Source organism: Artibeus jamaicensis, unplaced genomic scaffold, assembly GCF_021234435.1.
Source record: "Artibeus jamaicensis isolate MK-2021 breed Jamaican fruit bat unplaced genomic scaffold, CSHL_Jam_final contig_2259, whole genome shotgun sequence".
NCBI lineage: Eukaryota > Metazoa > Chordata > Mammalia > Chiroptera > Phyllostomidae > Artibeus > Artibeus jamaicensis.
The window spans coordinates 5,521,122-5,548,251 of NW_026521468.1; the positions used below are offsets into that span (position 1 = coordinate 5,521,122).

The window sequence follows — 27,130 nt, forward strand, 5'->3', positions numbered from 1 at the left end:
TCCTCGGCTTCCTGGGGTCTGGCACTCCCAGGCCCGCGTACCTCGCCCAAGCTGGGGTTCCTCCACAGTGCTCCCAAGTCCAGGAGCCAGCCGCCGGGCCCCTGCAGAGTAAGACGAGGGGGCAAGGCAGCTGAGTGGCGACAATGGCTCGCACAGTTGCAGTGGACCTCTGTGCAGCTCCTCCACATCCTGTCCTGGCCGCTCCCATGGTCACTCTGAGGTGGCAGGATGTCGGACAACTGCAGAGGAGGGCCCTGAGGCTCCGGGAGGCCACCGAGCAACCCCATTCGGTCCGACCACACTCTTTATTGAGCACCTACTAGGTGTCAAACACTGTGCTGGGAACTGGGGATAAAAAGATGTACTAGAATGTCTGTCCTCAGGGTTCACAGTCCAATGGAGAAGGAAACCTTCAAAACAGATCGTTTCAAACCACCGTGGTGGCTGGAAGCTGCCCAGTTTGGGCAGGCGGCCCGCCAGCAACAGGGCGTTCAGTGGCATTGTTGGCAGGTGGGGCCCGAGAAATAGATCAAGTCGGGGTCCAGGGGCAACTTGAGCAGCTCCAGCTGGGACCCACGTTTGTCTGCAGCTCTTGAGAGATTGCCCGGGAAGGACTGGAGGGGTCAGATTTGTGAGCGAGCGTGTCAGGAACAACCACAACAATTCGAGTGTCCACTCCCTGCTGGGTGGGTGCTGGCCTCTGACACTTACTATTCACAAGGTAAGGAGGGTTGCGAGCTTGTCAGGGACTCGGCCCTCATCCTGATCGCGCTCTGGACGCGCGTCTGGGTTGGGCGGGTGGGGAGCCAGAGGGGACCCCGTGAATGGCCCTTTCTTGGCTCGTCCCTCGCGCTGGCCCCGGCGGGAGGGAGGTGGTGCGCCAAGTCTTTGCCCTCGGGCAGTGCGGAGGCTCGGGGCCCCGGGACTGGAGAACCGCGGACGGCGATCCGGGGCGGGGGCTAAGAGGCCACCCCTAGCTCCGGGCAGCCGGGCAACCGAGGCTGGAGTCCGGAGGGGTGGGGAGGCGCGGCGCCCGGGGCAGGACTGGAGCGAGAGGGGCGGCTCCTCCCCTGGCCCCGCCGCCGTCGGTCGGGTCGCTGGGCCGGGCGCCGCGGGAGCCGCAGCCTTTTCCGGGGGGCGGGCCCGGCTCCTGCCCCGACAGGTGCGCACCGCGTGCAGGAATGCGGCCGGCCTGACTCACCAGCGCCTCCTTCCTACCTGCCGCCGCCCCATAAAGCGGTCCCTCCCCTCCGCGCCGCCGCCGCCCTCGGGACAGTCCGGCTCTCCGCGCGCCTGCCGCCCAGCCGCCGAGCGGAGCCCACCGCGGGGAGGGCGGAGGTAGGTGCGGCCTCCGACCTGCAAGCGCCGGGGCAGGGGCGCAGCGCGGGAAGGCAGACGGGGGTCGCCGGGGCCGACAGAGCTCAGGGCCCATTCCGGGACCTGGGAGAGAGAAGGGAGTGCCCACGTCCGCCTGGGCCGCTGTGCAGGGGAGTGGGTTGGAAGGCTGGCCTGCCGGCTGACTTTTGTTTCTCAGTTCTTCCCCTTCAGCTGCTGGCTCCTCTGCCCATGCTGCCCAGGGCAGGTGCCAAGCCTGCCAGGGTGTGCTCGGGGGGCAGCCGGGGCAGAGGAGTGGGGGAGCTGCAGAAGCCTCTTGGCCATCAGACCTCTGACTAGGGAAAGGCGATGAGAGAGAGGCCCCGGTGTTGGGTGGGTGTGCAGGAAAGTGGGCAGAAACCAGCAGGCCTCCTGGGCTGGGCTGGGCCTGGCCCCTCCGGGTTTGCAAAGAACGTAGAAGAAAAGACCCATAGTAGAGGCCAAGGCCATCCTTCCTGGCCTGGACAGGGTCTGTTGTGTGTGGTACACCATCCTGCTGGGGTCTGGAGAGTCCCTGACTTTCCTCTCTCTCTCTTTTTTTTTTTTCCCCTCAAGATTTTACTTATCTTTAGGCGGGGGAAGGGAGGGAGAGAGAAAGGGAGAAAAACATGGATTAGTGGCCTCCCGCACACCTCCAACTGGGAACCTGACCCACAACCCAGGCGTGCGCGAGTCTGGGAGTCAGACCAGCCACCGCCAACCTTTCAGTTTGCGGGGCAACGCCCAACCCACGAGCCACACCAACAGGGGCCCCGGAACTCTTGGCCACTCAATGCCTGACCTCCCCACAAAGTTGACTCAGGACACCCTTCCTCCAGGAAGCTCTCCAGATCTCATCCAACAGCCCCGAGGGGGCTGTGCTCACCACCATAACCTCTCACAGTGCCCCCTATCCCACTTGCTGGGCCGCTGGGTGGCCCTCTGGCTGTGACTCTAGGTGGCTTCCCAAGGCAATAGCTGGGTTCCTCCTTCTCCCCTTAGGGCATTGCCACACCCTGAGCCTGAGGCTTGGGTATTAGTGGCAATTTGTTGCTGCCTTCAACAGAGCTGAAAGTGAAGGCTGAGGGTCCCTACCCTGGGGCCTGAGGGGAAAGGTCTCCTGAGAGACAGCAGGGAGGGGTGCCCAGTGTCTCTCTGACCCTGGTTTCGGCACCGAGGCCAGGAAATGGGAAAGTGGGAGGGGACGGAGCTGTGGGGGGCAGGTGCGGGGGCGCTAAGCTGCTAAGTGGGCCCGGTGGGTGGGAGGGAGGGTGGGTGCGGCATGAGCTCTGAGCCTCTGCCCCTGTGGGTCTCGGGGTGTGTCCCTGCACCCGCATGTGCCTGGAGTGGACGGTCTGGGGGTGCTGCAGTGCAACACCTTTCAGGGTGGCCGCCACATACTCCTGGGACCTGGCTGGTATGTGGAACGTACCTGGGGAGCAGCCACCCTTATTTTTAAAATTTGGTGAACGCAAGTCAAGTCAAAGAAAACACTGCTGAGTGCATCACTGGCCTCCCACCTGCCATCTTAGATCCTCTGAGCTAACGCGGAGGTTAAGTGGGGGTTCCGGTCGAGGCTCCCCATCTGCTGGGTGCAGGCCGGGGAGCCTGCAACTTGTGCCTTGTCTCCTCACCCGGGAAATGGGGATAACGCAGCGTCCCCCCGGGTCCCTGGGCAGATTAGAAAGCCGCCGGGTACGTGGAATGCTGGCCTCGTGCCCGCTGTGTGCCCAGCCCATGGGCACGGCAGGGTGACTAAGAGCCCAAGGGGCCTCAGTGCCCAGACCTGCCTGTATAATGGTGCCCCAGGGAGGCCTGAGTCCGCAGCCCGTGCTGTGTGGTGTGTGGGTGGGGTGCCTGTGCCCATGGCTGCAGGGGCCGCGGTGCAGGAAATGCGCCCATTTCCCCAAGGAGCCCACTTTGGCGGCCCAGGGCTCCCCCACCCCAGCTGGCTCCGCCTGTGAAGGTGTTGGGGCTGTCAGTGGCCTCCTGGGGGCTGCACATGCCACAGGGAGGGGGGGGAAGCAGCCCCACCTCCCTGCCCCCTCCACGGCCTTCCCAGCTCTGTGGGGACCTCCGCCCTCCAGAGCCTGCCCCTGTCCCATGAGCCCAGGACTGAGGAAGGGTCCAGGGAGTGGGAGGCAGTGGGCATGGTGCGGTCTTACGTCACCGGGGGACCGGGGGCCGGGCCCACTGCTGCCCGTGGCGCTGCAGGACTGGACTGGTGGCTCTGGCCAGCCCCTTCTCTCTCCCAGGCAGCAGACTGCCCATCTCTGAAAAGACCTCGGGTGCCAGGGCTGGCCCTGCAGGCTGCTGTTGAGCTGAGAGGGGCTCCCGGGTGGCAGGCGCAGGGCACGTGTGTGGGGGCAGGGGTACAGGTCGGGGTGCAGGCTGGTTCCGGCTAGCTTTTGAAAGGATGGATGACTCGGGGGCCTTGAAAACTCAAGTGTGGGGCAGGCAGAGGTGGGTGCAGGGCAGGGAACCCCACCACTGGTGAGCCAGGCAGTCACTGAAGAACCTGGCGGAGGAAAGCTCCAGGCAGTGGGAGGGGCCCCTCTCCCCTTGGCTGCGTCCCCCGCAACAGAGGGTGAGTGGGCCAGGACAGAGAGGGGGCAGCAAGGTAGAGCCAAGCCCTTTAGAGAGGCCCCAGCCCTGACTCTCGCCCCTCGAGATCTGAAAAGTTCAGGGCCCCAGCGCAGACGCCCGGAGCTGGACAAATGTGGAGCCCAGAGTCCTCCAAGGCAAGAGGGTGGGGACCTCCCTGGGCAGCGGGCAGGCCTGCAGGGCATCCAGCCAGTGCAGGGATGGGGCAGGGACCCCGGGCCGGGTGGGAGGGAACAGCACTGCAGCTCTCAGCACCTCTGGGCGCACACCTATGCAATGGGAACAGCAGCACCCACCCCGCCGAGCGCCCAAGGAGGCCCAGGGAGGGTCCTGTGTGCGAATTGCTGCTGTTGTGCAGGAGGAAGAGGATGGTGGGGCTGCGTGCCCGCCCATGGGCCAGGCTGCTGGTGGCAGCCCTGCTGATCACCAGCTTCTCCGGGGACAAGGGTAAGTCCACCCCCCCCCCCCACTGCACCCCTCTTGGTGGGCACTGCCCTGGCAAGAGGCCTCTCACTGGGTTTCTCGCCCAGACACTCCCTCAGCCATTCAACAAACCAACCACCGCATACGTGAGGGCTGAGGGGTGGTGAGCACGAGCCGTGTAGCTTGAGAACAGGAGGGGTGGGGGAGACTAGGTCTGGAAGAGAGAGGTCCGCCCACTCAGAGGAACGAGGCCCTCACAGGATGTGCTGAGGCCTGGAATTCAGAGGAGAGACCGGTGACTCATCACGTGCTCTCCAAGAGTCAGCACTCGGCTGGTGCCTCTACCCATGAAATGGGAAAGTGGGCCTGTGGGGAAGCCACACTGGTATGGTGGACGGCAGGGTGACTAAGCCCGAGCGGCCTCCAGTGCCCAAACCTGCCTGTGTAACGGTGCCCCAGGGAGGCCTGGGCAATATGCCAGGGGAAATATGCATGCCACGGAGACTGAGACTGGAACTCTGCGAGTCAGACCATCCCTGCCTCCCAGATCCATTGTTGTTTTTTAAATTTACTTTTAGAGAGAGGGAAAAGGAGGGAGAGAAACATCAATGCGTGGCTGCCTCTCGTGCGCCCCCTACTGGGGACCTGGCCCACTCCCCAGGCTCGTGTCCTGACCAGGAATCCAACCGGACCTTTCTGCTCTCGGGCCAGGCCAGCTCAGCCCACTGAGCCACATCGGCCAGGGCACCTGAGCCACCGTTAAACACTGACAGTGCACCTTTGCCTGGGGCCCGCGAGACACCCGCTGTCACACTGGATGCACACAGCAGACCCTCACTGTGATTTAACTGAATAGAACTGAAGGGAATCCCAGGAGTTTTACCTCATTTGTTTACCAATGACCTACTGTGTGCCAGGCCTTAGGCCAGGCAGTGGGGACACAGCAATAAGAAGACAGACACAGTCCCCTTTGTCCTGGGGGAGTGGGTGAGGGAGATGGCCAGGGTGTCCCCACCAGCATATGGGCCAGCACCTCTGTTTCAGCCCCTGCCACCCTTCCCCCTGGAGTCGAGTGGGAAGTTCCAGGCTGGAGCCCCCGGGCTGCCCATTCCTAGCTGTGCTGCCCGGGCAGCCCCCGGCTCCCTGGCTAGTCTCCATTTCCTCCCCCTGCACTGGGAGGGACGCGCGCCTCCCAAGCGCAGCTGTAGGTGGGGCTGAGGCTCGGCTCAGCGGCCTGTCCATCCCCCCCCCCGCCCCCGCCCATCCAGCCAACCGCTGCAAGAAGGCCCAGGTGAAGACCTGCACCGAGTGCATCCGTGTGGGCAAGGACTGCGCCTACTGCACAGACGAGGTGAGCTGCTGCCCGGGCCCCACGCTCAGCCCAGCCCACTGCCAGGCGGGTCGGGGAGGACAGGCAAGGCTCAGGAAACTCAGGGGAAACGACGCCAGGGTTGGGACAGCCTGGGAACAGGCACGGCGCCCCCTGACCCCATCTCCTTCCTGCCAGAGGTTCCTTGAACAGCGCTGCAACACCCAGGCTGAGCTGCTGGCCGCGGGCTGCCGGCTGGAGAGCGTGGTGGTCATGGAGAGCAGCTTCGAGATCACAGAGGTGCCCGGGGCAGGGGTCAAGGGAGCTGGGACCTCCGCGCTCCAGGCTGGCTCTGTACAGGGGTCTCCTCTGTTCCCTGCTGGCCAGAGAGGCTCCCCACCGGAGTGACCCTCCAGCCAGCTGTCCCCCTCCCCTGGCTGCAGGAGACCGAGATCGACACCACCCTGCATCGCAGTCAGGTGTCCCCCCAGGCGCTGCGGGTCCGCCTGCGGCCGGGCGAGGAGCAGCACTTTCAGCTGAAGGTGTTCGAGCCGCTGGAGAGCCCCGTGGATCTGTACATCCTCATGGACTTCTCCAACTCCATGTCCGACGATCTGAACAACCTCAAACAGATGGGCGAGCACCTGGGTACAGCAGAGCCAGCGCGGAGGGCGGGGATGCAGGGGATAGGCAGGGGGCCTCACCCAGCTGGCCACACACCTGCCCAGCAGGCCAGGGCTCAGGACAGCTGCACCCACCCCACAAGGAAGGACTGGACATCAGAACTGTCCCCAGAGTGCCCCACATTCTCGGGAGAGTGTCCTCAGGGTTTGGGACTTCAGAGAAGGCCACCTTCTCCAACATGGTCCATGCAGGGCTCTGGTCCCTCGAGTCCCATTTTCCTCATCTGTAAATGGGGACAAGGGCTATCGGGAGCACGCAGAGTGTCCCCGGAAGTCACTCTCCCTCTTCTTCCTGTCGACCTCCAGCCGAGGTCCTGAGGAGCCTCACCAGGGACTATACCATTGGGTTCGGCAAGTTCGTGGACAAAGTCAGCGTCCCTCAGACGGACATGAGGCCGGAGAAGTGAGTGACAGAGTGGGCAGGAGTCCAGGCCAAGCACCCTGCCTCCTCTCCACCCAGAGGGCTCCCACCCGGGGGACCCCACCACCCGGGGGCTCCCACTGAAAGAAGCCAAGGGGGTGGCTTCCCAGAGAAGGTGGGCGCGGGAGAATGTGGGGCCTTCTTTCCCTAACTCTGTGCCTCTCCGGCCTCTGCCCAGGCTGAAGGAGCCCTGGCCCAACAGCGACCCCCCCTTCTCCTTCAAGAACGTCATCAGACTGACCCAAGATGTGGATGAGTTTCGGAATAAACTGCAGGGAGAGCGGATCTCGGGCAACCTGGATGCCCCCGAAGGTGGTTTCGACGCCATCCTGCAGACGGCCGTGTGCACTGTGAGCGCCAGGGAGGGTCCTGCCGGCCTGGGAGAGGGCTGTGCTTCTGGGGGCCAGGAGCATCCCCCTCAGTTCCCATCTGGGGTTAGACGTGCCCGGAGCCACGGACCCTCAGCCTGAGCAGGGGGCACAGCTTGCTTTTGCATTAGCCAGCAAGGCACACAGACGTGAGTCTCAGAACTCGCGCATCTTCCGGGACCTGAGGCCGGCCTCCCACCCAATCTCCTCGCTAATGCCAGCCTTCGACGCGGGTGGGGAGCTGAAGGCACCTCATTCTATGTGCACATGTTTGTTTCACTTTGAAAATAACATACCCGTGTAATAGACGGTTTGGAAAAGAAAAAGCAGAAAGTTCCCCTGACCTCCCACCAGCACACAGGCAGCTGCTGATACCCCACCAGTGTACTTGGGTCCCTTTGCCTCACTTTACGGGGCTGGAAGCAGTGTGCTTCTCATGGAAGCTTGCTTCCCCCCCACTCCATGCATTTTTTGGCCACACAATTGTTATTGTCGTCCCTCACATTATCTAACAAGGTGCCATGCACTGCTGTGCCCATTTTAAAAGTTTTATGTATTTATTTTTAGACAGAAGGGAAGGAAGGGAGAAAGAGAAGGAGAGAAACATCAGTGTGTGGTTGTCTCTTGTGCACCCCACACTGGGGACCTGGCCCGCAACCCAGGCATGTGCCCCGCCTGGGAATCGAAGTGGCAACCCTTTGGTTCACAGGCTGGCGCTCAGTCCACTGAGCTGCACCAGCCCCTGCTGTACCCATGTTAACGGGCCTTTTTCATAATTTAACGTTGCACGGGGACATTTTCCCACGCAGCTGAAACATTCTTGAGGGCGGCTGAGACCTTGGGTGTCAGCCGGGGGAACCTGGTTCAGGTCGTGCATGGTGCCCACTGGGTTGCAGACCTGTGCCCACCTCCCAGTGCCCGTCACTGGTTCCTGTCTCCCACGTCATCACTCTGGTGCTGCTGGGCACGTACATTATTCCTGACGGTGGCACGCCATTCGTCCCGTGGCCTCTGTCACGGGAGACTCTGCAGCAGATGTCCCCAGCAGGCAGCCTGCTTGATGGGCACCCCCCTTGCTCTCCCCAGAGGGACATCGGCTGGCGCCCGGACAGCACCCACCTGCTGGTCTTCTCCACCGAGTCGGCCTTTCACTACGAGGCCGACGGCGCCAACGTGCTGGCCGGCATCTTGAAGCGGAACGACGAAGAGTGCCACCTGGACGCCACGGGCACCTACACCCAGTACAAGACGCAGGACTACCCCTCCGTGCCCACCCTGGTGCGCCTGCTGGGCAAGCACAACATCATCCCCATCTTCGCCGTCACCAACTACTCCTACAGCTACTACGAGGTGTGTGGGGTGGCCTGGGGCCTCAGCGGGCGGGTGGGCAAGGAGGGGGGTGGGGTGGGTGTTCACCCCTTCCTCCCTCCCTCCCCGAAACCGTCAGCCCCTCCAGGATGTGCCCTGGCGGGACAGGGAAGGCATGGGCCCATCCCCCAACCCAGGTCCCAGACAGGTGGGGGCTAAGAGGGCAGACTCTGGAACACACCAGCAGGCCCCCGTCTGGTGAGGCGGGGTAACCATGAGCTGTGGCCTGGATTCGGGGAGGTGGACCTCGTCCCGGCTGAGCCCTGGGCCTGGCGCTCTCTCCTGCAGAAGCTGCACACGTATTTCCCCGTGTCCTCGCTGGGTGTGCTGCAGGAGGACTCGTCCAACATCGTGGAGCTGCTGCGGAAGGCCTTCGACGTGAGCGGCAGGCAGCACTGGCTTGAACCCGAGTCCTTCCGGGGCAGGGATGGGAGGAGGCCGAATGGGCATAGGGTGTCTCCGGTCTGGCCTGAGAAATAGGATAGGCCGGTGAGGAAGGGCCCTGGGGAGCCCACCGAGGGCTCTGCCACCTTGCCCCCCACAACCCCAGTCCTCCATGCAGGTGGGGGTGGAGCACAGCCAGGCCCCAGTGGGCGAGCCCAGGCACCCCCAGACCACTGATCACTGGCCCTCCTTTAGAACATTCGCTCCAATCTGGACATCCGGGCCCTGGACATCCCCCGCGGCTTTCGGACTGAAGTCACCAGCAAGATCCCAAAGACGAAGTCTGGGTCCTTCCACATCCAACGAGGAGAAGTGGTGGGCTCCCAGGGGGCCCGGGGCAGGGGGGGACACACACTGTCATCGCTGGTGTTCTGTGACTGTGCCCGGAAGGAGCACGCTCTCGGCCTCGAGGAAGGGCCGGCAGGGAGGGGGGCATCTCAGGCACAACTGCCCGGCCCCCCACCGCGTCTGGCCGGCCTGCCTCGGCTGACAGTTAGGGTCCCTGCAGGGCACCTACCAGGTTCAGCTCCGGGCCATCGAGGACATGAATGGGATGCATGTGTGCCAGCTGCCAGAGAACGACAAGAAGGGCAACATCCATCTGAAGCCTTCCTTCTCCGACGGCCTCAGGATGGACGCGGAAATCATCTGCGACATGTGCTCCTGTGAGCTGGTACGAGGGGCGGGGCGCCCAGGGCGGGAGGGAGGAGCTGAGCCAGCGACCCCAGCCCCGAATCGTGAAGCAGAGCCTCCTGGGGCCACGTCTCCCTCTCAGCGGGTGCCCTGAGGGACAGGGCAGCAGGCACATCTGCCTCTGTCCCTCACACCCCACCTGCCTGTTCTCATTCTAGCAAAAAGAGGCGCAGTCCCCTTACTGCAGCGGCCACGGGGACTTCATGTGCGGACACTGTGTGTGCTACGAGGGCTGGTGAGTGGGGGGGCCCGGGATGCCAGTGGGCCCCGACGCCGGGTCCCCACAGGTGCCTGGCTGGGAGAGGGCACACCGTGGGTAGGTGCGTCCAGTCCGAAGCACTCGGAAAGGCAAAGAGAGAGAGGATGTATCCGGAGAGACACACAAGAACCAGGACCCCGGGGGCCGGCAGGGCGTGGGGGCTGGGTGTTGGGGGACAGGCACCGGAGGAGACTGGCTTTTCTCTGCATAGCTTTTGTGCCTTTAGTCTTCTGAGCTCTGTGCACACATCTCCTCATCAGAAATGAGCTCATAAATAAAGGGCAGTGGGCCTTTGAAAGCTTCAAGTCACTGAACAGTCTCGTGAGGAAGGGGCCTGGGGTGGGGGGTTAATCCCCAGGGCTGAGGTTTGAGTCAGCTCAGCCACAGCTATCCGTCGGTCGGTGTGACTGGGTGCCCTGCGGCCCTCCCGGGGCCTCGTCTGGCTCACCCGTGTAGACAGTGGGAGCCTTGGCCCCGGCTGTGGGGAACTGACTGGCTCCGCCCCCAGGAGTGGCAAGACCTGCAGCTGCTCCACGGGCTCCCAGAGCGACACGGTTCCCTGCCTGCGGGAGGGAGAGGACAAGCCGTGTTCGGGCCGAGGCGAGTGCCAGTGCGGGCGCTGCGTGTGCTACGGGGACGGCCGCTACGAGGGTCACTTCTGCGAGTACGACAATTTCCAGTGCCCACGCACCTCCGGGGTCCTCTGCAACGGTGAGCTGAGCAGCCCGGCGGCCCAGCCCTGGCGCTGCTTGCCCATTGGTCTTCCATCCCGACCCAGGCTGGGAGTCAGAACCCCCAAGCTCTGGCCCAGCCCTCCTCCAGGCTCCCCGAGCACCTCCCAGCCTGGACCTCTCTCCCCCTCTACGAACTTGACACTCAAGGCCAGAGCAACATCCCCCCGGTGTGTAGGACCCTGACCTCCCTGTGGTCCTCCCGTCTGTGCCCACCTCCCCTCTCCACTCTCCCACCTCATCACGATGGGTAGCTCCCAACTCAACTGCAGTGGTTGCTGGTGTGTGTCATGGCCATCTCTCGGAAGACGCCACGTTGCTAGCAGGCGTGGCCTGCAGTTACACGTCTATGGCCCCACGGGGCCAAATGCAATGTGTCCAAGGCCATGGGTGCATACTCTGGCCAAAGCTTTGGAGCTGGGTGGAGTCACAGAACCCAGACAGGTGCCACATGGAAGGACTAACTGGTTGAATGAAGGAAGATGAGTTGAAAATCCAACTCATCAAATACTTACTAAGCCCCAGATGTATACTTGCCAAATGTCGAGCCCCTGCTTTTCTACCTTCTTGTCTGTTCTTGCTCTATCCACCCGGAGTGTGCTCAGAGAAATGAGAGGGGGACCTGGACGCCGGGGAAAGGCAGAGCTGGGAGACGGGAGGGCAGGCCGGCAGTGCTGGGGGAGGAGGCAAGGCCAGCGTGCAGGCGTTTGGCTTCCAGGCCAAGGCGGCTCCATGTCTGGTCTAGTCCGAACTCTTCCTTAAAGGACCAGAAGATAAATGTTCTTCAGCTTTCTGAGCCATGTGGTCTCTGTCACAACTACTCAGCTCTGCCGTTGTAACGGAAAGCAGCTAAGCCCTGGCTGGTGTGGCTCAGTGGATTGAGTGCCAGCCTGTGAACAGAAAGGTCACTGTTTTGATTCCCAGTCAGGGCACATGCCCGGGCTGTGGGCAGGTCCCCCAGTTGGAGGCGTTCAAGAGGCAACAGACGGACATATCTCTCCCAGACTGCTGTCTCTCCACCTTTCTTTCTGCCTTCTCTCTAAAAAGAAATACAATCTTTAAAAAAGGAAGTGGAGTGGGTGGAGAAAAAAATAGAAGGCAGCTATGGACAACACGTCAGATGAGTGTAGCTGTGGGGAAAAAAGTCACTGAGGCGGATTGGCTTGCAGGCCACAGTCAGTCAACCCTTCTTCCAGGCTAAGGCTGTTGGACTTTATCCTTTGGGCAAAAGAGAGTCATCCCCGGTTTTGGTTTCATTTTCTAGCTCTCTGTATGCTGACCTTATACCCAGACACCTTGCTAAACTCATGAAATCTGATCATTTATTTGTACATTCTTCTTGATATTTTACAACAAGTTCCTGATACGTGCAAGTCATGACAGTTTTATTTCTTACTTTCCAATACTCTAAGTTTCATTTCTTTTTCTTACCTTGTTGCATTGGCCAAGACTCAGTGTTTCTTTTTTTTTTTTAAGAGAGGGAGAGAAATATCAATGTGTGGGTTACCTTTCACACGCCCCCCTACTGGAAACCTGGCCTGCAACCCAGACATGGGCCCTGGGCTAGGAATCAAACTGGCCGGTGACTCTAAGGTTCACAGGCCTGCGCTCAATCCACTGAGCTACGCCAGCCAGGGCTCATTAGTGGTTCTTAAACAGGGGAGTCACACGATCGGATTTGTGTTTTGGGACGGTCACTCTAGCTGCACAGTAGAAAGTAGGAGGTGGGGTGGAGGGGAGAGGACAAAGGAAAGGTGACTCCAGGAAAGCGAGGAAGGGACGCTTCACCCCCGGCTGGAGACCTCCTCGCTCTCGAGGGGCGGCTCCCACAGGTCCTGTCCTCCCAGGCGGCGGGAAGCCTGGACTGCAGGTGTGAGTGGTCCCTGCTCCCCCTCCCCTCCTCTCTGCAGACCGGGGACGCTGCTCCATGGGCCAGTGCGTGTGTGAGCCGGGCTGGACCGGCCCTAGCTGTGACTGTCCCCTCAGCAATGCCACCTGCATCGACAGCAACGGGGTAGGCCTGGGCGTGAGGTGGGCAGTGTGGGGTGGCAGAGGGGCCCCAGTCAGGACCACCCACCCTCTCGGGCAGGGGTGGGGGTGCGGCTGGCTCACTGGCGCCTCCTACAGGGCATCTGTAATGGGCGTGGCCACTGCGAGTGTGGCCGCTGCCACTGCAACCAGCAGTCCCTCTACACGGACAGCATCTGCGAGATCAACTACTCGGCGGTGAGGCCAGGATCACTGGGGTGTGGGCGCGGGGACGGGGCACAGGGAGGCGTGGGCAGGAGGGGCTGCACCTGGCCCCGCAGGAGAGGGCAAGGGTGTGGGGTCAGAGGCCTGCGCAGCACAGGGTCCACCGGCCCCCTCTCCCACCAGGTGCGACTGGGGCTCTGTGAGGACCTGCGCTCCTGCGTGCAGTGCCAGGCCTGGGGCACGGGAGAGAAGAAGGGGCGCACGTGCGAGGAATGCCGCTTCAAGGTCAAGATGGTGGATGAGCTTAAGAAAGGTGTGGGGGGGGGCCGGGGAAACGGGGGTGCTGCCAGCCCAGGCAAGGGGACCTTCCATGGGGCCCGGGGTGTCACTTATCCAGGCAGGAGTATAGAGCAGGACAGGGGGCTCAAAGCCTGAGTGGAGGGTGCAGGGGCACTGATTTGCTGATGTGGACGCTCCTGGTCAGGGCAAGGCCCCATCGCTGGGCCAGAGGACGGGCTTCGTGCCCTGGGGTGGACGGGGTGGGCCCCAGAGCAGGGGACACCTCGGAGGGGCCTGGGCCTCCGGGCGGGACCCCTGCTGACCCCCTGTGGCTGCAGCGGAGGAGGTGGTGGAGTTCTGCTCCTTCCGGGACGAGGACGACGACTGCAACTACAGCTACACCGTGGAGGGCGACGGCAGCCCCGGGCCCAACAGCACGGTCCTGGTGCACAAGAAGAAGGGTGAGCTGGCGGCCGGGGGGCGTGGCTCGGGGGCGTGGCCTGTCCGACCTGGGCCAGGGATGAGCACCGCCCTCCTCCTCCCCTTCCTCCCCACAGACTGCCCTCCCAGCTCCTTCTGGTGGCTCATCCCCCTGCTCATCTTCCTCCTGCTGCTCCTGGCACTGCTGCTGCTGCTCTGCTGGAAGTACTGTGCCTGCTGCAAGGTGACAGCTTCCCCAGGGTCCTCGTAGGTGGCAGAGGCCGGACGAACTCACATGTTCTGCCTGGCTCTACTGCCCTCCCCACCCCAGTCCCTCGCCTCTGCCAACCCCGAGCAGCTGGCTGCCTGGGACCAACGGGGGAGGAAGGGCCTGCCCACCAGGAGCTGACAGTGTCCTTAGGGAGGGCAGACAGGAGGCAGCTGAGCCTGGGGAACAGCACAGTCGGGGACACGGAACTGTGGGCACGGAGGAGACAGCACTGGAGTGACTTTCGGTGTGGCCGGGTGCCAGTGTGCGTTAGGGAGAGGAGTTCTGTGGTCAAACGCGTGTGATCGCTCAGGACTCTGTAGCACCTCTCAGAGCCTTTGCTCTCCTTGCATGATGGGGACACCCTGAGCGGGGTAGGGGGTGGGTCAGTGCTTCCCAGATGGGTTTGACTCCAGAGCCTTCCCAGAGGACCTCGCATGGCCAGGGTCCCATGGCACAGACCTTGGGAGCCCTCCGCCCCCATCACCCTCCGCACGCCCCTGTGTGTCCCACCTCTAGGTCCCTGCACCAGTGTGAGGGTGTCCTGGTGTCTGGGGGAGGCCCTGCGGCCCCTCGGGGTTCTTGCTGTGGGTGGCAGTGGTGGCTGCAGGGGTTTACCTGGGCTAGGTGGCTATTCCAGTCCTCATCCCCACCCACCCTTTGTCCCCTAGGCCTGCCTGGCGCTTCTCCCCTGCTGCAACCGAGGTACGGGCCCAGCACCAGCAGGGGCGGTGGGGCTCTAACCACACAGTGCCCGGCTGGGGTGGAGGGGACGTGAGGACAAGCCTCAAACAGAGGAGGGAGGCTGGGGTTCCACCGAAGGGCCGTGGCCATGAGGGCCTGGGGAGGGACCTCAGGCTGAAAACCCTGTCCCGAAGGTCACATGGTGGGCTTCAAGGAGGACCACTACATGCTGCGGGAAAACCTGATGGCCTCGGACCACCTGGACACGCCCATGCTGCGCAGCGGGAACTTCAAGGGGATCGACAGGGTCCGCTGGAAAGTCACCAACAACGTGCAGCGGCCCGGCTTTGCCACCCACACCGCCAGCACCAACCCCACGGAGCTGGGTGAGGGCGGGGCTGGGTGCCTGGGGCACATCCCTGCTGTCCCCGGGCGTGGGGGTCACCCTGTTCTGCTTCCTCCGGGTGTTGGGCGTGGGCACAGCCCTGCACCTCCTCCCTTCCTGATGGAGCCACAGGCCTCAGGCCCCCGGCCAACCAGGGCCCCCATCCCAGAGTGGCTTCTGGAGGTGGCTTCTGCAGTGCCCGCCGTGCAAGAGGCTAACCACCCACATCCCTGTCCGGCCCTAGTGCCCTATGGGCTGTCCCTGCGCCTCGCCCGCCTTTGCACTGAGAACCTGCTGAAGCCCGAAACTCGGGAGTGTGACCAGCTGCGCCAGGAGGTGGAGGAGAACGTAAGGCAGCAGGCCTCCCGGGGCGTGGGCATGAGCTGGGGCGTGGGGAGCCGCAGGGGAACAGCCGTGGAGCCTGGGTGTGTTCCTGGTGTGGGGGTCACCCTGGGGTCCCCTTGAATGTTTCCTCAAGGGGACAAGGCCCCTAGGCAGCCTGAGAAGTCCCCTGGGCCTGGGTGGCCCTGGCCGAGGCCCACCCAGGGCCCCGGCCTCATGGCTGCCCCCTTGCCTGGCAGCTGAACGAGGTGTACAGACAGATGGCGGGCTCACACAAGCTCCAGCAGACTAAGTTCCGGTGGGTCCTGGGTGCCCGGGCTTGGGTGGGGGAACTGCCCCAGGGACCCTGTGGCTCACGGTCCCTGCTTTGTCCCCCACAGGCAGCAGCCCAACGCCGGGAAGAAGTGAGTTGGGGACATGGAGGGACAGCCCCAGCCGCCTGCCCCCTGCCCCACCCCCCGCCCCATTTCCACCCCATGAGAAGGGAAGGCCATGTGTATCTGTCAGGGGTTAGGACCTTCCTTCAGGAAACCTTGATGGGAAGCCCTCGCTGTGAGCCAGCCTCGCACACACAGGCGGGCCACAGAGAACCAAAGGGACCAGGGTGGCCCGTGCCAACCAAGGCTAAGAGAGGTCACGTCACTTGCCCAAGGTTACCCGGCTATTTAGAGATAGGGACCAGATTTGAACCCAGGCTTTGGCCTCTACATCTCTGCTGCCTTGGGCCTCCTGGGCGGGAGCAGCCTCATTTCACAGATGAGGTCGCTGAGGCCCAGAGGCCCTGCGGCTTGCCCGAGGCTGCAGGGTGAGCCGGGGGGGGGGGGGCTCGGGGGGCCAGCATGCACCCCCGTGACTGTTGGGTCCTGAAGAACCTGAACTTTTTTGCTGCCCCGTATCTTGTCCCTCGGTGGGGAGAGGACAGGCAGGAGGCCTGCGCAGGGACAAGTGTCAGACTGACGCCTTCCTCCCTGCCCCGCCCCCAGGCAGGACCACACCATTGTGGACACGGTGCTGATGGCCCCCCGCTCCGCCAAGCAGTCCCTGCTGAAGCTGACGGAGAAGCACGTGGCCCAGGGGGCCTTCCATGAGCTCAAGGTGGCCCCTGGCTACTACACCCTCACTGCAGACCAGGGTGAGTAGGCAGGCTCCCCCAGCAGCCCCCTGCCACCACCACGCCTGGGGTGGTCCCTGTCCCACATCTGACCACCCCCAACACCCACCCAGATGCCCGGGGCATGGTGGAGTTCCAGGAGGGTGTGGAGCTGGTGGATGTCCGGGTGCCCCTCTTTATCCGGCCCGAGGACGACGACCAGAAGCAGCTGATGCTGGAGGCCATCAATGTGCCCGTGGGCACTGCCACCCTCGGCCGCCGCCTGGTAAACATCACCGTCATCAAGGAGCAAGGTTGGTCGGGGAGCGGGGAGCCAGGGTCAAAAAGGGGGGCCCGGGGGCCCTTGTCTTTGAGTGGAAGGGAGGCCTGGCTGTGTGGCCTAGCAGGTCATTTAACCTCTTTGAGCCTCAGTCTCACCATCTGTAAAATGGGCTGCAGGCTCTCATATGGGGTTTGCGCTGGGCAGCTGTGCACAGCAGGCGGTCATAATCACAGAGTGCTGGTCCTCCCTGTGCCAACCACACCCGTCCCCCATCCTTCCCCTTATGGCCTTTGCCTGAGGGAACTGAATGGGCCTGCCTAGGACGCCAGGACCCCAGAGCAGGGAGGGACTGGGCTTTGTTCTGCCCAAGCTAGGTGACGCTTTGCCCCACCGACAGCCAAGCCACCTTCCCCACCTGCTCCACGGACTCAGGGCTTCGCCTCTGGTTGTGCCCCCACCTGGTCTCCTTTCTCGGCCCTGACCCTTGGCCGAGAAAACTTTTTTGAGGGGGACCTGGCCCCCTCAACTTTTTCTGAAAAAATTTTCCATCCCTTTCTCTGTCCTCCCCAGAGAGTGGTGGGGGCATGGGTGGCAGGCAGACTTGGGGGGTCTGGGCTTGGCTGGGCCAGAGGGAGGGCCCTCTGACCATCGTGGGTCCCTTGCAGCCACCGGGATCGTGTCCTTTGAGCAGTCTGAGTACTTGGTCAGTGGCGGGGAGCCAGTGGCCCGCATCCCTATTGTCCGGCGCATCCTGGACAATGGCAAGTCCCAGGTCACCTACCGCACACTGGACAACACGGCACAGGCCAAACGGGTAAGGCCCCAACGCGGCGTTGCAGGCACGTCCCAGGGGTCTGGTGGGAGGAAGGCATGGCAGCTGCCTGGGTCCCTGGGTGCTGGGGGGTGGCCCTGGCTGGCCTCCCATGGACATGCCCGCCTGCTCCTGCCACCTCGCAGCAGCGGCGTCTGACTCACCGAAAGTGCCGGTGATGCTCTGCCAGAGACGGAGGCCAGGGGCACGTCCAGATCGTTGGCATCCCCTTCCCCACAAACCCTTCATAGAGAAATGGCCTCCCCGCCTGCCCCGGGCCAGGAGCTTCGGGCTTCTGGAGATGAGGTTGCAGCCCTCCTGTCCCTGGGCAGACCGCCCCCCAGGGCTGTCACTGCCTGGTGAGGCCTTCCGAGTGCCTTTCAGGGCAGGCTGTGACATGCGAGGGCCCCCGTCCCCTTAATCTCTGGGCCCCAGTGTTGGCAGTGTCGGGGGGCAGCCAGGTCCAGGTGATAGACGTGCTTGGTTTGGCTGACAAGATGTGTTTGTTTTCCTGAGTTCATTACCAACATTTAATATCTAAAAATATTCCAATAAAAAATTAAGCCCAAAAGCAGTAAAATCCAGCCATCCTAGGCCCACAGGCCCCCTCAGCAAAGGCCGGGGAGCACGCACTCAGGGGCCCAGCGGCCCGGCCGCAGATGAACCGTCTTTTTACTGGTGGGAATGGCCTTCCTTACCGACTCAACGCCCCCAGTAGAAGCTCCAAAGAAGTTATATATATGGAAATGTCATGGAACGAGCCATGATATACAAGAGATTCTGGCTACCCTGTTAGGCTTTTTATAAAAAATGCTTTGGTATGTAGCAACTTTTTAAAAACCTTTTTATTACTTCCCAACTTTTTATTAAAAAAAACTTCAAACCTACTGAAAAAATGGACAAACTAATAAAATCAGCACCTATTTACCCTTTTGCAGTGACCCACCAGTTGTTAACGTTTGTGTTCTCTCTCTCTCCATGGAGACCTAGGTTCACGTGTGTGGTACAGACACAGGTGTGTCCCTAGTTCTGTGTCTCCGTCCCTATGACTGTGGACACACTGGGAGAGAAAGTCATCTGTTCAGTTCTGTGTGTTGGATTCTCCAAAGCTGTAGACTTCACGGAGACCCAAAACAGCTCTGCAGACACCTGCTAAGAACAAGGTCGTTCTGCAAGACGATGACACAATGACCCCCCAGGACCCTGGTGCCCGGGAGTCAGTCTGTACTCAGAGCCCCCAGGGCCTGCTCTTTCCCCAGGCCAGCAATCAAAGACCCGCATGCACTTTGCTGCCATGTGTCTTTAGGCTCCTTTGATTTAGAGCGACTCCCCAGCCTTGTCTTTTGTGACTTTGACATCAGCCCACGTCAGTTGTGTTGCAGGTGACTCCTGCTTTTTTTTTTTTTTTTTTGCACTTGTTGCATCAGTTTCTGGGGGTTGTAGCGCTTGAATTTGCCAGGTGTGCCTCGTGGGCCTGACAAGCTGCGCTTGGAATTAAAATGTTGGTTTAGAGCGCCGCCTAGTGGTAGCGCATGAGGATTGCTCCCCATTTCAATCGATTTGCTGTGGGCCGGTGGGACACTTAGGAAAGTTCTGGGGTATTGAAGGTAGAACGTCGGAGCTGATGGAGCCACCCCACTTGGGAGGCAGGACCTGGAGGCCAGCAGGACCTAGATTTCAGAGCCACAGTGCGGAGGACCTGAAAATCCTAGCTCCTCCAGGACGAGAGCCTGCCTCTGTGTGGATCTCCAGATCTGCGACAAATTCCTGCCTCTCACTAGGCCTTGGTCAAATCCTGGTTCCGCCACAGCTACCTGGCGGACTTGGGCACGCTTCTGCACCTCTGGGTGCCTCAGTTCCTCATCTGTAAAAATGGGACCATAATATCTCTACCTCACACTATTGCACTTGTATTATTTGTAAAGCACACAGAGGAGGTGCCACAGGGACTTGAACCATTTTGTGTCCACGTGGCACAGTCTGTAAGAGATGGCCTCCAGCATCCATGAGGCTGGGGCGGAGTGTGCGGCCTGGTCTGACCCCTTCCCTCTCCCAGGACTACGTCCCCACGGAGGGCGAGCTGCTGTTCCAGCCTGGGGAGGCCTGGAAGGAGGTCCAGGTGAAGCTCCTGGACCTGCAAGAGATGGACTCCCTCCTGAGGGGCCACCAGGTCCGCCGCTTCCACATCCAGCTCAGCAACCCCAAGTTTGGGGCCCGCCTGGGCCAGCCCCACACAGCCACTGTCATCATCGGGGACCGAGGTGGGCAGAGCCTGGGGTCAGCTTAAGCAGGAGGGGAGGCAAGGCTGGGGCCCTCTCAACGAAGGCTGACAGTCCTAGCGAATAAAAATAAGGACGCCCAGTTAGAGGCCCACTCAGATAAGATCTGCGGTATAAGTACGGCTTGTGCAATATTGGGGATGTTTATTTGAAATTCCAAGTTGTTCAAGCATCCTGCATTTTATCTGGCACCCCTACTCTCAGCCAGACAGGGTGGGGCCGGGTGTGAGCGCCATGGATCCCACCACGGGCCAACCGAGCTCTTGGACTTCTGACTCGGTTTTGATGAAAATGTAGTTATTTCCAGCAGGGGAGGGGTGAGACGGTTAGTTCTGATGGGTCCTTAGCCTCCAGTCTGTGCGCACACCCCAAGGCGGCTTGTGAGAAAACAGGAGAGGGGGGCAGAGGGAAATTCTTGGGAGGAGGGTGGGTGGAGTGGGGAGAGAAAGAGCGAATGTCTGCATGTGGAACATTACCGTGGCTGCCAAGGGGAAAAAGCAGGCAGACGATCTCCCTCCTCCTCATTCCTCCTGAGACACCCCTGCAGTGGCAGGGAGGGGCTGGGCTGGGCAGCTGTCAGTTGATTGTAGTGGGCTGTTTCACTGGGCCTCCTGCGCCCCCTGGTGGTAACAGTGGGTTCCTGCCCACCCCCCCACCCCCCACCCCCACACACACACTGATGAGTTCTCTGAGCTGGCTGCCCTTGCCCTGACTTCCCCCACTACAGATGACCTGGAGCAGAACTTCAAGGGCCAGACCCTGTCAAGGCTCCCAGGCCCTCACAGTGACCTGGGTGCCCCACAGAACCCCAATGCCAAAGCTGCAGGGTCCCGGAAGATCCACTTCAACTGGCTGCCCCCTTCTGGCACACCGGCAGGGTACAGGGTAAGATGGCTGGGGGGCGGCAAGGAGGCAGGTGGATATTGAGGCCTAGTAACCACACTGCAGAGGTGGCTTCCCAAGGCCAGAGGACCCTGAGGAAGAGCAGGGGGCACAGCTGGCCCCAGCGGCGGAGCCTGAGTGGGCAGGGAATGCCCACCTTTGCCCAGGGAGCTTTTCTGAGTTAATGGCCCCTCCAGAGCCTTGCTGTATCATCAGGGCAGAGGGCACAACAGGGCAGAGCGATGGAGGAACACGCGGCCCTGGCACTTGCTGTCCCCCACTGACCAGCCCCTTCCCGGCGAGCAGGTGAAATACTGGATCCAGGGTGACTCAGAGGCCGAAGCCCACCTGCTGGACAGCAAGGTGCCCTCGGTGGAGCTCACCAACCTGTACCCACACTGCGACTATGACATGAAGGTGTGTGCCTACGGAGCCCAGGGCGAGGGCCCCTACAGCTCCCTGGTGTCCTGCCGCACCCACCAGGAAGGTGAGGCCCCGTGGCCATCTGCCACCCCCATCCCTGAGGGTGCCCAGCCCTGTCCCCACCCCCAGAACCCTGCCCTCTCTCTGTCGCTGACGCCTCTTTTCCGGCCCCGCCCTGCCCCCCAGTACCCAGTGAGCCAGGACGCCTGGCTTTCAATGTGGTCTCCTCCACTGTGACCCAGCTGAGCTGGGCCGAGCCCGCCGAGACCAACGGCGAGATCACGGCCTACGAGGTCTGCTACGGCCTGGTCAACGAGGACAACCGTAAGCGCCTGGGCCCTGCCTCCTGCCCCCAGGGGTGGCAGCCATGGAAGGGGAGGCAGGAAATGTCGGGAGGGAGGCCACAGTGCCCAGCTCAGTGGGCAAGCCCCTCCGTCTTCTTGTCACTGGGCGTGAGGTCAAGTTGAGGTCAGATCGCATTCCAAGGTCAGGCCCAGAAGCTCCCAGGGCTGGAGGGGCCGGCCAGAGGCTGGACATGAACGGGGGGGGGGGGGGGGGGGGGGGGGTCACAGGCAGTGGTGCCTTCCCACAGAGGCCACTGAGTGGCTCATTTTCACACCGTTCTCTCAGGGCCAGAGTGGAGTCGGCAGATTTAGCAAATAAAAACAGAGGACACCCTGAATATCAGATTTTCAGATGACAGTGGGCCAACTCGAGTCTAGTCCCGACTCGGCCACTTCACTCAGTGACCAGCCCTTTGGAGAGTGGGTGACACTTCTCTGAACCGGCCACGCCCAGGTTCTCCGGGCTTGGCGTGTGCCCCACAGGAGTTCGGCAGCTGCTCGCTCCCCGCCTTGCTCCCCGAGCCCCCTGGGTGATGTTCAGGTCCTGCTGTGGCAGAGGCAGGGCCGGGGCCGGGCTGGGCGCCGGGTGACCCCTCTGAAGCGCTCTCCCTGTCCCAGGACCCATCGGGGCCATGAAGAAGGTGCTGGTGGACAGCCCCAAGAAGCGGATGCTGCTCATCGAGAACCTGAGGGAGTCCCAGCCGTACCGCTACACCGTGAAGGCACGCAATGGGGCAGGCTGGGGGCCCGAGCGGGAGGCCATCATCAACCTGGCCACCCAGCCCAAGCGGCCCATGTCCAGTGAGTGGCGGGAAGGGAGGCTTGGGGTAGACGGCGGTGGGGGGGGGGCAGGAGGCCAAGGGTGGGGCCCCGGCTCACCCTCTCCTTCCCGCGCAGTCCCCATCATCCCCGACATCCCCATTGTGGACGCCCAGAGTGGGGGAGACTATGAAAGCTTCCTCATGTACAGTGACGATGTGCTCCGCTCCCCGGCTGGCAGCCAGAGGCCCAGCGTCTCTGACGACACAGGTGAGAAGGCTGGGACCCCGGAGAGTTAGTGGGGGTCCCGCATCGAGGGTGGGGCTGTCACTGGTGTCCAGAGGACAGGGGGTCCAGTGACTACTGGGCATGTCAAAACTGAAAATGCTTTCTCGGGCCCAGACAAGCGATGGCAGAGTTGATAGGATGGCAGGCACAGAGGGGACAAAGCCGGTTCGGCACACGCACAACCATGGGCATGCCTCGCCTGTGCGTGAGGACGGGGAGACACACATGTGCCAGGGGTGGGGCGCAGACACTCGCAGGCTCGTGCCCAAGGCGCTGCGTGGAGGCGCAGCTTGGCCACCCAAAGGCTCGCCAGCTGTGGCGTGGAGGCGGGACGCTCAGGACAGGGCTCAGTAAGAGAAGGGGCACGGCCCAGGCGCCCCAAAGCAGCGCCTTGCCCCGAGAACCCACAGAGAGCCCTCGGCTGGGACTCCCGGCTCCTCAGTTTTGGCTTCTGAATCCGCTGTGGGAATTCAGATGAGTCACTTACCCTCTCTGTGCCTTAGTTTTCTGACCTGTGAAATGAGGTGCCAGTCACTGGAGACCCAGGGTGAAAATCCTCTCGGGCCTGTCTCTCCTCTCAATCGGGTCCATGCGTCAGACCTGGTGCTTGGCCTAACAGGGAGGCGCTGAGCTCGGGCTAGAGGGACCTGAGCCTGGGGGTCTTGAGAGGTTTCAGGGGCTTCGGTAAAGAAGCGCTGGTGTGACTCAGGTGGCCCAGCTCAGCTGCTGCTGAAACTGCCTGTAACACTGTGGCTACTGGAACTTTCCCTGGGAGGCCAGCAAGGAGTAGATCACTGTCCCCTCCCCCATACAGACAGGAAACAGGCTCAGAGCAGGGAGCCCCCACAGCCGATGACAAAGCCAGAGCTACCCGGGTGGTCTCGGGCTGGTCCAGGGGTTTTTCCTCACCAGCTGCCACCGGGGGAGAGCTCTTCCGCGCGTGGCCTACGGTCCCGCCTGTCGCCCAGCTCTGGGTCTCTGCAGTGCACTCCTTCCACCCCACCTGGATCCCAAAGAGCCCGAGGACCGCTCACGTCGCGGCGTCGCCGCTCCCCCCTCAGCCTCCCGCGCCCACCGGCGGTGCCAATGCGCCCTTCGTTGTTCCCAAGGCGCCAGCTGGAAGTTCGAGCCCCTGCTGGGGGAGGAGCTGGACCTGCGGCGCGTCACGTGGCGGCTGCCCCCGGAGCTCATCCCGCGCCTGTCGGCCAGCAGCGGGCGCTCCTCCGACGCCGCCGAGCCGCCCCGCGGGCCCCCGGACGACTGGGCCGAAGGGGGCGCGGGGGCCGCAGTGGGGGAGGGCGGCGGCTCGGCTCGCAGCGCCACGCCGGGGCCCCCCGGAGGTGACCGGCCCTGCCCGGCACGCCCCGACCCCGCACCCACCCAGGCTCACGGGTTTGCTGCCTCGGGGACCCAGCCTGCGCTCGCTGGCGCCAGGCTGCCCAACCACGCCCCCTGCCCTACCAGGGGCTGAGCCATGGCGTGGGTGCCGACCCCTGGAGCCAAAGGACCCCCTAGGACAGGCGCTTGGGCTCTCCCCAGAGCAGGGCTGACGGTGCCTAGTGGCAGAGGATGTGGGTTGCAGAGTCTGTGTCCCCTCGCACTCCTCCAGGGACACTGGGCCTCTGCCCCTGTGGGTCAAGGGAGGCTGTGTTGTATTTATGCCAAAGGGTAGGTAACCCCGGAATTCCCAGGGTCCCAAGACCTGGTGCTGGCCTGTCCTAGTGACCCTGCTCTCCCCCGCAGATCACCTGGTAAATGGGCGGATGGACTTTGCCTTCCCCGGCAGTGCCAACTCCCTGCACAGAATGACCACGGCCAACGCCGCCTATGGCACCCACCTGAGCCCGCACCTGTCCCACCGAGTGCTCAGCACGTCCTCCACCCTCACGAGGGACTACCACTCGCTGACCCGCACAGAACACTCCGGCACGCTGCCCAGGGACTACTCCACCCTCACGTCCCTGTCCTCCAACAGTGAGTGCCCGCCCCGCCCCCACCTCCCCTGCCCCTCCCCCACTCTCTTCCAGCTCCTGGCTGCCGGGCTGCAGGGCTGCAGTCCTGCCGTCCTCCCGCCGGTCCTCCAATACACACCCACTTCCTGCCCCTCATGCCTGTCTCGTCCCACCCTAGGCCCCCCTCCCATCTGTGAAGACGGGAGGAGCAGGCTTCCGCTGTCCTGGACTTTGGGGTCCTGGAGTCGGGCTCAGAGGAAGGGGGCGCCCCCCTCCAGGGACTCTCCAGACTCTATAATCCTGGCTGGGCAGCCAGCAGCGCCCTCTCGGGGCCCAGGTAGTACAGGGCGGCCATCCTGCCTGTCAGCTGCCCTGCTCCATCTGTCATCCACGGCTCATTCCAGTCACCGCCCATGACACCGCCTTCCCCTCCATTCCATCCACATCTGTGCTGATGCCTAACAGCCTCTGCCTTCCCAGGGGTGCTGGGCTGGGACTGGGGGGGGTCCTGGCCAAGAGGATGCTCGCCCTCCCTTGGCTCGGGCAGGGCCCACATACACACCCTGTGGACAGTGGGAGGTGCTGCAGGGTGAGCGAGCCGCCCGTCCAGCAGTCAGTGTAGATGCTGAACTGTGTGTGGGGGGGTGTCAGGGGTTGAACCAGGACTCCTCCCAGGGACCCCCCCAGCCCAGGCTGACTGTGGCCTCCTGTCTCCAGGCTCCCGCTTGGCTGCTGGGGTGCCCAACACACCCACCCGCCTGGTGTTCTCGGCCCTGGGGCCCACGTCTCTGAAAGTGAGCTGGCAGGAGCCGCAGTGCGAGCAGGCGCTGCAGGGGTACAGCGTGGAGTACCAGCTGCTAAACGGCGGTGAGGCCCGGGCGCAGGGACACACCCCACACTTCAGCCCCCAGGGGTGCCTGGCTGCAGCAGGAACCCCTGGAACACAAACGGCCCTACCTCCCCCTCCCTTGGGAGTCCTCATCCATGCCCCCAGACTCTCTGGGTTATACTCCAGGCAGCTTCACTGGCCTCAGGACCCAGGGCCTCTGCTAGCCTAGGAGAGACCTTTTCGGGAATTGGGAGGTGGCACTTCTCTGGGCAGACGTGCTCAGCGGCAGGACCAGGGCCCATCCATAGCCAGAGTGTCGGCGGGGCATCAGGCCCCACTCATGCCATGAATGGTGCACAGCCTGAAACCGCACCATACTAGGCTGACGCCAAACCACAGCCCACCTTGGGGGGGACGATGCCCAGGTGTTTGGTGGAAGCCAGGGGAAGGGTCAGGCCAGGAGCAGAACTAAAGCCGCCCCCCCACACTCCCCCCACAGGGGAGCTGCACCAGCTCAGCATCCCCAGCCCCAGCCAGACGTCCGTGGTGGTAGAGGACCTGCTGCCCAACCACTCATACGCGTTCCGCGTGAGGGCGCGCAGCCAGGGCGGCTGGGGCCCGGAGCGCGAGGGCGTCATCACCATCGAGTCGCAGGTGCACCCTCAGAGCCCACTCTGCCCCCTGCCAGGTGAGTTGCCTCCCACCCCGCGCCCACGGCTCCCCCCACACACACCCACACACTGACCCCCTCCCTCTGCCGCCCCCAGGCTCCGCCTTCACCTTGAGCACACCCAGCGCCCCGGGCCCACTGGTGTTCACCGCCCTGAGCCCAGATTCCCTGCAGCTGAGCTGGGAGCGGCCTCGCAGGCCTGATGGGGACATCCTGGGCTACCTGGTGACCTGCGAGATGGCCCACGGAGGAGGTACTGCCCGCCCCAGGGTCAGGGGTGGCCAGGGGAAGGGTGAGGGCGGAGCCACAGGGGCTGAAAGCCTCTTCCCCGCCCAGAGCCCGCCACCACATTCCTGGTGGACGGCGACAGCCCCGAGAGCAGGCTGACGGTGCCAGGCCTCAGCGAGAACGTGCCCTACAAGTTCAAGGTGCAGGCCAAGACCACCCAAGGCTTTGGGCCAGAGCGCGAGGGTATCATCACCATTGAGTCCCAGGATGGAGGTAGGGCACCTGCCCCTTTGCTACCCTCCCCCATTTCTCTGGCCACACCTTCTACCACCACCTGAGTGGCTCCTCTGCCCTCTAGGTCCCTTCCCACAGCTGGGCAGCCACTCGGGGCTCTACCACCCGCTGGCAGGCGAGTACAGCAGCATCACCACCCACACCAACACCACTGAGCCCTTCCTCCTGGGTGAGTAGCTGGGCGGGGGTTCCTGGATCCCCTGGGGGAGCATGACGCTACCAAGGAAGAGGGCAAGGACCCAGAAAGGGCCCTCTAACACCTCTCCCCTGCAGACGGACTAACCCTGGGGTCCCAGCGCCTGGAAGCAGGTGGCTCCCTCACCCAGCACGTGACCCAGGAGTTTGTGAGCCGCACGCTGACCACCAGCGGGACCCTCAGCAGCCAGGTGGACCAGCAGTTCTTCCAAACCTGAGCTCCCCACCCCCCGCCCAGCTCTGTCCAGAACCCGGGCCCCCAATGCCTGCTCCCCTCGCCTCAGCTACACCATCCTTGGACCCCTGGTGGCCCCGTCCACCTGCGTGCTGACCACAGGGCCAGTGCCTCGGGGGGCAGACGTCCTCTGGGAGGCATGAAGGGGACCTTCCACCCTACCCAAGCACGTCTGTAACCACAGAGCTGGGACCAGCATGACAAGGACCCAGCTTTGTTCCGCACTTAATACAAGATTTTGCTACTGCTTGGCTCCACCCTGTCTGTTCTTCTGGGGCCGGCAGGGCAGGGGAGCAGTCCTGGCCCTGCCCTGCTCCGGTGGCCAAGCACACACCCGGCGC

At 62.9% G+C, this 27,130-nt stretch overlaps 1 protein-coding gene across 4 annotated transcripts; it reads left to right on the forward strand.

The window, feature by feature from the left end:
• The first annotated feature begins 875 nt into the window (after window positions 1-875).
• On the forward strand, window positions 876-27,036 carry ITGB4 (integrin subunit beta 4). 4 transcript variants are annotated; one of them, XM_053661257.1, is made up of 41 exons: window positions 876-1,338; window positions 4,316-4,404; window positions 5,649-5,731; window positions 5,888-5,989; window positions 6,133-6,337; window positions 6,679-6,775; window positions 6,972-7,143; window positions 8,248-8,511; window positions 8,818-8,907; window positions 9,169-9,288; window positions 9,482-9,646; window positions 9,825-9,901; window positions 10,434-10,636; window positions 12,567-12,670; window positions 12,784-12,882; window positions 13,033-13,162; window positions 13,467-13,589; window positions 13,686-13,792; window positions 14,488-14,521; window positions 14,695-14,886; window positions 15,130-15,233; window positions 15,467-15,525; window positions 15,608-15,631; window positions 16,211-16,359; window positions 16,452-16,631; window positions 17,266-17,414; window positions 19,468-19,672; window positions 20,418-20,575; window positions 20,879-21,059; window positions 21,182-21,319; window positions 21,958-22,140; window positions 22,237-22,368; window positions 23,496-23,726; window positions 24,130-24,360; window positions 24,517-24,675; window positions 25,056-25,205; window positions 25,667-25,855; window positions 25,935-26,090; window positions 26,174-26,338; window positions 26,424-26,528; window positions 26,633-27,036. In XM_053661257.1, exons 2-41 carry the CDS (start codon window positions 4,326-4,328, stop codon window positions 26,770-26,772), a joined length of 5,634 nt encoding a protein of 1,877 aa, XP_053517232.1. In that variant the 5' UTR covers window positions 876-1,338; window positions 4,316-4,325; the 3' UTR covers window positions 26,773-27,036. The 4 variants fall into 4 exon arrangements, with proteins under 4 accessions (XP_053517232.1, XP_037013824.2, XP_053517233.1 ...); XM_037157929.2 differs by lacking the exon at window positions 24,517-24,675 and having other exon boundaries at window positions 877-1,338; XM_053661258.1 differs by lacking the exon at window positions 23,496-23,726 and having other exon boundaries at window positions 877-1,338.
• The last annotated feature ends 94 nt before the right edge of the window (window positions 27,037-27,130 follow it).

Coding starts and splice junctions, on each gene's coding strand:
- ITGB4 (XM_053661257.1), top strand. CDS start 4,326: ATGGTGGGGCTGCGTGCCCGCCCATGGGCCAGGCTGCTGGTGGCAGCC. Junction 13,590..13,685: donor CCTGGTGCACAAGAAGAAGG/GTGAGCTGGCGG, acceptor TCCTCCCCACAG/ACTGCCCTCCCAGCTCCTTC. Junction 26,529..26,632: donor CACTGAGCCCTTCCTCCTGG/GTGAGTAGCTGG, acceptor TCTCCCCTGCAG/ACGGACTAACCCTGGGGTCC.